The sequence below is a fragment of the Gavialis gangeticus genome, unplaced genomic scaffold (genome assembly GCF_001723915.1).
Source record: "Gavialis gangeticus isolate Ggan-Ray unplaced genomic scaffold, GavGan_comp1, whole genome shotgun sequence".
NCBI classification, from domain to species: Eukaryota; Metazoa; Chordata; order Crocodylia; family Gavialidae; genus Gavialis; species Gavialis gangeticus.
Genome location: NW_017729023.1, coordinates 6,405,094 through 6,413,356, shown reverse-complemented (window position 1 = coordinate 6,413,356; position 8,263 = coordinate 6,405,094). Strand labels below are relative to the sequence as shown.

The window sequence follows — 8,263 nt, the reverse complement described above, 5'->3', positions numbered from 1 at the left end:
GATTAAGGCTTCATTATGTTAACACACTACACACGTAACGCATGAGAGTCCCTGCTCCAAAGAGTTTGCAATCTAAATAACCACGGCTAATGTAGAAACTGTTTTTATCTCCATTGTACAGATACAGAACTAAGGTAAAGAAAAAATTAAATAATTTGTCTCAGGTCACACAGCAAAACTGAAGCACACAACAGAACCAGAAACTGGGCACACAACTCCAGTTGCCCAGTCCTAGTGCCTTAACCACACAATGATCTTTCTTTTCAGGACCATCTCACTCTCTCTACCTCTGTACATATATAAAAATGTATATTGGTACTTCCATTTTGCTGCCAGTGATGCTTTGGCTACAAGGTCATGGACTCCATGGAAAGCTGAATGTTTTTTTTAAAAGGGTTCTGCTCTAGCACTGAAAAGTAGTGATGGTACCAGTATATGTGCATTTATACGTGTTGAGGCACCCTAGGTGAGAATCAGTGTAATAGAGTTGTTAGTTGAGGAGGGAAGCTATGACTGTATTTTTCCCTAGTTCAGCCTTTTTCCCTTCTCTGCCAAGTCCCAGTTCAGGACAACACTTCAGTGCACACTTGCATCCCATTAATTACAAAACCACCTGGGAGTCAAAATGCTTGATTATAAGCATAGAGTCAAGTGCAGTTAGGGTGATCACCCATCCTTAATTGGGTGGGACAGTCCCGCATTGGGAACCTGAAGTTCCAATCCCAGGCTGCATGACTCCGGGACAGCATTTGTTCCAGATTCGCAGTGTCTGCAGAGATTGGGAAATGGCAGGTTTCTCCTTACAGGCTGGCAGCATTGTGTCCTGCCTTCCCTTTTTGAAAAGGTGGTCGCCCTAAGTGTAGTGCTGGCTTAGGGAGCTAAAGCTGTTTTAATTATTTTTCGTAAGTGTGGTTTTAAAGATATATCAATGTACATTTTTCATGGAGGCCTTTATAATTGCAGTATCGTTTTCATGTTTAAAATTATGCGTTTCCAAAACATCTCAGAATTAGTGAGCAAACGGCATTTAGGCACTTGTCATAGAATTTAAGTACTCCTTTTTGCACTTTCCTCATTAAGTGAAAATTTAAAACTTTGAAAATTTGGCACATCTGTTGACTTCAGTGAAACTATGAGAAATTGTATCACCAGAGAATCTATTTCTAGGTGCATAAAATTGTCATCTGGTCAAATAAATACCTCATCCACGTACTGAGATGAGAATAAACTTCTAGAGAAAAAGGGGTGAATGTATATAAGTGATTAGTTTCACTGTGTAAGTAATAGAAATCTTGGATAAGAACTAGATATTTAAGTAAACCTTCTTGTTACAAAAAGAGTTTAAACTATAATCTTTCAATTGATAAAACATTTATAATGAAAAGTCAAATAGAAAGCATTCCATAAACTGAGTTAGTACTAACTGCTTTCCTTAATTTTGCCTGAGAGTATAATAAGAAATAGTTCTTGACTTCCCCGGAAATAAACAGTGGGTTTTATCAAGAATGATTTGTATAAAAACTAAGTTTTTATGTAGCCAGTTTGCGAGGTCACTGTATCATGTATAACAGGTAGTCAGAGCATATTATGTTACTTGTGTTCATACTCATGATGAATAAGCTGATTTAGTGAGTACCCGGTTTGATGGAAGATGGTGTAAATGCATTGATATCCTATAAATTATATTCACAGTTATAGTTGGTGTCTGATTTACCTTGGAGAATGGATAACAGGTGCTGAGAAGCAGGTAAGGGTTTGAAGGTGGTGAGGAGACTGCAGAGTTGGGCTTTTATCCATCAGGTATATACTAAAATGCTGATGTTCAGGAATGGCAGAAATTATACTTCACATTCTTGAAGAAAGCAACAAAAATAAGAAATATATGATATAGGAAGAGCTTAATGCAGGGGAAAAATCAATGGTATATTCACAGGGCCAAGACTGGACCTGCATCAATTTTCTTTGTTTCAGAACTTGGCCTACAGTGTACAAATGCATTAATGTTATTGCCAGCAAGAATTTGTACTCAGTGTGGGGATCAGACCTTGCTTTGTGTTGTTCTCTAATAATATCCAGGACAGTTACAGGTTTGCTTCAGAGCAGAGTTGTTCAATTTTCTGTCCCTGCTGGTCAAATGAATGGCATGAGGCTGGTCTGTGGGCCAGATTGGGCCCCACACTGCCTCTTCTGTGCTGGGGAAGGACCATCCCAGGCCCTTGGGCCCTGGGCTGTCCCTGCCTGGCCTTGCATACCAGGATCAGACCTCATGCTACCCTGTGCACCTGATCCACTATGCAGGGCCATGATATTTGGCCCATGGAGTTCCCCATTGGTCTGGAAATTTGGCAGAGGAGGACCAATGCTACTGCTTTCCTGCAGCCACAGTTTTGTACTCTTGGGGGAGTCCTGCAGGCCAGGTTACCTGGTGCTGGGGTCTGGATCTGGCTGGTGGGCTGGGGGTTGAGTGAACACCCCTACTCTTGAGTATGCTGCCTCCAGCCCTTGACTAGAAGCATAGGCCAAGCTGGTGAGGCAGAAAATAGGGAAAATAGGGCATTATTAAAACAAATAAACAACTCTACAGACCACATGCTAGTGCATGTAGTTTTGCCAGCACCTATTCAGAGAACTTCCTAGAGCTGTTGTGTTATATGAAGTGAGAGGATATGAAGAGAGTGCACAAATTTCAAGGGAGTACAAAGCCCACTGGCTTAATATAGGATCCTGAATGCCTTTGTAGCTAATAGTAGATATGTGGATTCCTCCTTTGAATAGTTTTCTTAAATAATCATCTCAGACTTGGTTTTATTGCATTTTTTAGAGGAAAAAGTATTCAAAGCATGAAGTCATTGGACTCTTGTTGGTGCCTTTGAAATTATTGCCTTAAAATGTTCAGTCCATATTCCACCCCTAGAAAGAGAAAACTTAAATCCTGTTATTTGTAAATAAGTAATATCAAAGTTCTAGTAAGTATAAAGTCATTTCAGAGCGAAAGTTGAAAACACTGTTCTTGCCTCACTGCATGTTAGAGGGATTTTCAAATAGGTGAAATATAAGTGCTATAAAACCAATTTCCTTCCCTTCCTTTTAGAACAACTGCAGTCTGGCTCCTGGTATTGTTTCAGCAGTTAACTGCTTCCATTTCTCATAGCTCTTAGACTTGCAGTGCCATCACAGTGAAGGACTGCATAGCTTGTTGTCTGAGTACACTTATGAGTACATATAATTGTGAACAAGGTTATTGGGATTGGTCTGCAGAGCCCTGGGTAATATGGAAGGGATTAAGTATTAGTAAATATGGCAGTATATCCTAGTTTAATTAGGACAGTCCTATTCCTCTCCTTCCTACCCCCTGTATTTTTTAAAATTAAAAGTGCTATGCTTGGACTTTTCATTTAATCATTCAAAACATTAAAACAATGAATAAAAAAAGTTTGTTCAAGATATGTTGCTATAATAAATAGAATTAGCACCATGTTTGTCATGAACAAATAGCATAGAACAAGCGTTCATTGTGACAATCAGTCTCTGGAGTGAAGAGAAGTCAATGAATATAATTCCTGTCTGTGTTCTTTGCTCAAAGTGTAACTTTTTCAAATTTCAGTTTCAAGAGTAACTGGGGAGTGTCAGGTCCCCAAGTCAACTTTGAAAATGGTAGCTCAGTTTTTAAATCATTTAAGCCCTTGTGAAAATTGTGTTCATTATAAGTGTTGGCAACAGGCTTGATCCACATTTCATGAAGAAAACACATTAGGAGACTAGTGGCCTGTTTTCTCATGGGCACAAAGAACTTTTACAAGGGCAAAAGACTGTAAGGAGGTCTGGGGTAAAGAAGTGACTAGTCATAAGATCTCGAGAGAGAAATATGTTTAATTCCAAGAAAGGCGTCCATGATTTTTTTTGAGCTAGGAGTTGTCAGCGGCACTACCAGTAAATGAGGGAGAGGGAGAATATGTTTGTCTTGTCTATTAGTATTTCACAATCATTAATAATGCCACTAGAAACATGTCCTGGTTTTTAATTCAGGAAAGAGGGTCACCTGAGTTTAAAGGTGTTAAAACTACAAAAAGAAAAAATGATTTTTTGCCCACTTCTTAATTTATAAAGAAAAAAGCCTGGGAGATGCGTTTCTTTTTTCAGTGCTAGAAATTCAGATCTTTGGGTGTGCCTATGTTGTGTGGAGGACTGGTAAAATAATTGTTTTGCAGGAGAAGGAATGCTTAGTTATTGAGAGGGAGAAAGTTTTAGTTGCGCTGTTCTGACTACTTTTTACTTCTGTCTAACTCTAATGCCTAAGAAACCTTGGTTGAAAGGATATTTTTTTAAGTGTCAGCATGCTCAGAACTTCATTTGAAGTTGTGGGAATTTAAAAAAAAAAAAAAAAAAAAAACCCTAAAAGATCCTTAGGAAGAAGAATCAGAATTGATAAATATGAGGGAAAACTCTTTAAGAAACAAAAATAACCTCAGCAACCACCCTTTAGGTCTTCTTTATACAAGGTGAAGCAGCAAATAATAACATTGCTTTTAACAATTTTTTCTGGTTCCCATGAAGGTACTTGCAGAGTAAGTTCCTTATTTTTCTTTAAATGACATAGTTAGACCTTTAATATCCCTAAAATGAAGTTTTAGGTACAGTTATGAGGATTTGTCCCTTACATGGGTAAACATTTCATTTAGTTTCTCCTGAGTTTACAGGTCCAAAGGAGCCCCACAGAATTTTCAGTTATCTGCATCGGCACAAGACCAAGTAGTGAAATGAGGTTTCTTCCACTTAAATAGACAATGTTTTACCTAAGATTGTTTTTTTTCAGTGCAGTGATGCCTGACTAAATGCATTTGGGCACCGTATTCATGTAAAGATGATGCAAACCTTTTTGTTAAATATTCCTTCTCCTGGTAATAACTCAAGGAGGGTTGCAGATTGGTTTGCAAGCCAATGAAAAAGTCAGCTTCATCCAAAGGGAGGGGAAAGCCAGCAGTAGGAGGTTGTTGCTTTTCCTCCACTATGTGTCCCCGAAATAGTTTGGCTTAAACCAGTTTTACACCATATATATTTAAAAAAGCCGGTTTGAGGACCTCAGTTGGTCAGAGTACTAAAGGTCCTTGGGCATGCACCATAGAGCATATTGGTTCTGAGTTTGATAGCTCTTTTTACAAGGGGCTGTGGATTGTTGTAACACAGTTAAGGGCTGGAAGAAGAGACAAGTCTTCCTGAACTTTACTCCCAGCTTGAAGTTTTTAAGAAATAAGTAGGCAGCAAGGGAAGACAGGAAGATACAGACACACGCGGAGAATTTACCATGTCAAAGGAGAGAGGCAACCCTGAGAAACAGCTCAATGGCTATGGGGAGAAGGGAAAAGAGTGGCGCCGCACATCCCTGATCATCCTTCAGGCTGTTAATCGCAGTATTTTCACCTCTGCAGTTTCCCCTGCCGCTGAGCGCATCCGTTTCATCTTGGGTGAGGAAGATGACAGCCCTGCACCCCCTCAGCTCTTCACTGAACTGGATGAGCTTTTGGCTGTTGATGGACAAGAGATGGAATGGAAGGAGACTGCAAGGTGAGTTCCTTTTGCTCTGAGAGGGACGCCCACCTATTCACTAACTTTTAGGGGAAAATCATAGCGACACAAGTAGAGGGTATTATCCCTGCTACAGAATGGCCCAGAGACTTGAAAGGGACATTGTCCTCCTCTAAAATTTACTAGGCCTTTTCTATGAAGGATTTTTTCTACCCTAGATTTACCTAAATACCTCTCTAAAATAGATCTGTGGTGTATATTTGTTTATCTTTACAGGGCCAAATATGTTCATGGTGTTGGGCAGACATCTAAAATGTTGGTAGGAATTGTGAAAACAGGATGCCTGAAGTTAAGCTTCTGAGACCAAATGAAAGCTGCCTTTGGGACTTAGAGTCCAAATTCAAACATGCATGTGTGCATGTGCTTCTTTAGACTGTTTTGTCATAATCCTTGTCTTGAATATGATGATGAACTTAATTTTAAATGGGTAAAAAACACGGCATTGTTTGCCCTGGGTAGTAAATGCAAGAGGTGGTGGCTGGTTTTATTTCCTTTTTTTTGTTTTCTTGGTGCTACTTTAATATCTGTATGATTTGTCTTGTTTTTTATTGATATTGATATTTAATTGATTTGTTATCAGTATATACAGACAAATTAAAAGGGTAGAATAACACAAGACAATTGCAGTTCATGATATCTGCAACTAATTTAGCTAGAAATACTACATGCTTCTAATGGTTTCTGTGTAGCACATTAGGCTTGCTAGCTTGAAATCTTACTGTACAGTGACTTTTGTTCTGTCCTGCAGTTCCACTCCCAACCCCTCTACACATATTTTTCTGCATGAGAAGCTGTACAAGGAACTAGATTTGGATATTTCACTAAAGAGAGGTGTTCATGATAAAGGTTTTGTGGGGCTTTCCATTCTCTTCTCCAATCCCCTTCTTTTAACTATTAGCTTTTCATTTTCCTTTACTGTAGTTCCGCTAAGCTTTCTCTCCACTTTCCAGTCTTGAATGTGTCCTACTCAGTTCATGGTTAGTTTGCATTTTGGTTACCTTAATCTTCCTTTACCTGTGATTTAAGGAACCAATCAATTTGCATTCTTATCTCCTTTCTTTTTTCCTTTTCAGTTCCTTGTAGGGCCTGTTTAAAGACTCTTCACCTTTTACTCTTTAACTTCTTGCTTATTGGCCTTTCTTGTCCCCCTTTATTAGTTCTTTCTTATCATCAGTTCAGTATATGCATTTTGCCAAATGCATTATTCATCTCAGCTTTCTAGTGGATTGCTCTTTCCACTGACTGTGCTGCTTTTTCCTTTTGGAAGTCCTGATTGCAAAAATTGTTAACAATTTCTCCATTTTTTTAAATCTTGCGTCTAAACTTTCAGCTTCCTGCAAGACAGTGTGCCCCCTCCCCTTTCAAATGTGAAAATAGGAGAGAGAATGTTTTCTTAATTCTTTAAATATGACACACCTTGATTGTTTTTATTTTAATTGTTATTACAAAGAGTTGAGCAAGGTAAGCCCAATTCTGAGATTTTTTTATACAAGTTCAATCAGTTTAGTGTATGGAAAAATGAATACTGTCTGTGCGTAGACATGGAACCCCCCCCCAACAGCGCTTTACTTTCATCTCAGCGCGACCCTGCACTGAGCACGTATACCCAGAAGAGGTCTTGTGTTAGTTTGACCCAGCTTGCCCAGCATCTTTATGGGTTGCTTGCTTCAGCAGGGCTTTTTGGTGCTTATAGTTGATTGAATTAGCTTTAGATAAAAGTGCCAAAAAGCCCTGCTGAAGTGCCTGATCTATACAGATGGTGGCACTTCCACTTCCAGTAAAGTGCTGTTTTTTTCACATCTGCCAGTGCCCATTATGTTTTAAATATCCCTAAGATAATTTTCAGAAATATTTATTTTTATTTGGTGCTGGACCTGCTAGATAGGACTGAAGAAGCTTAAGTAATACAGCTTTGAATCCTGGACAAAAGCATGCTGGAGAAGATGCAATGTGTTTGCAGGTGGGTGAGTGGGGGTGGGAAAGAGGGGGCTTCTCAGTCTGCCCCCCCCTTGTGACTGCTGTTGCTACTACCGCAGCAAGGTGTCCACCCACCTGTCTGCTATTGTTTTGGCGCAGGGCCATGGGCAAGACTCCTTGGGCAGCTACCATTCCACTGCCTGCTTAAGTTGATGCGTCGGACTTGTGTCCTGCTCACTACTCACCCACCCCTGATTACGGTGCTGTAGACTGTGTATGTGAACACTGCTATTTAATGGTGACATTATTATAGCTTACAGGGGTCAAATGATGAAACCCTTAAACCTTTGCAAAATATGTCTGTTTGGTCCCATTTTGTTTTTCTTTTGCTCCTGCTGACCTCTGTAGAAAGTGAAGTTCATAGTCTTAAATGTTTGCCTGATGTGACTTGGTTTTACAAAGCAGAATCTACTCTAAGCTGCAGAGTAGCTGCTTCTGCAAGATATACTGGATAGGTCCAGCTAGGCCTTTGCTTCCGCAGGTAGGGGAGCTGTCAAATCCACACTTTACCAGAGCTTCCTGTGCACTGTTAATATTAACAAGAGGTTTTATGGAATCAAAATGTTCTCCCCAGAAGGAATTAACAGCATTTTCATCCAAAAGTTGTAGCAGGTTATGCCCTCCTCTCCTGAAGTCTTGGTCCATAAGAAAAAAATTGGTACCAGTCTTAAAAAAAAAAAAAAAAAAAAAAAAAAAAAAAAAA

General features: G+C 39.4%; 1 protein-coding gene across 3 annotated transcripts in view; it reads left to right on the top strand.

Annotated features, from left to right (window-relative positions):
• Positions 1-8,263, top strand: part of SLC4A4 (solute carrier family 4 member 4) — a 363,621-nt gene that overhangs the window by 147,130 nt on the left and 208,228 nt on the right. For all 3 annotated transcript variants that reach the window (XM_019516767.1, XM_019516766.1, XM_019516765.1), the window contains exon 3: positions 5,427-5,562. In XM_019516767.1, the coding sequence (XP_019372312.1) occupies positions 5,427-5,562 (136 nt within the window). The remainder of the gene's footprint in view (positions 1-5,426; positions 5,563-8,263) is intronic.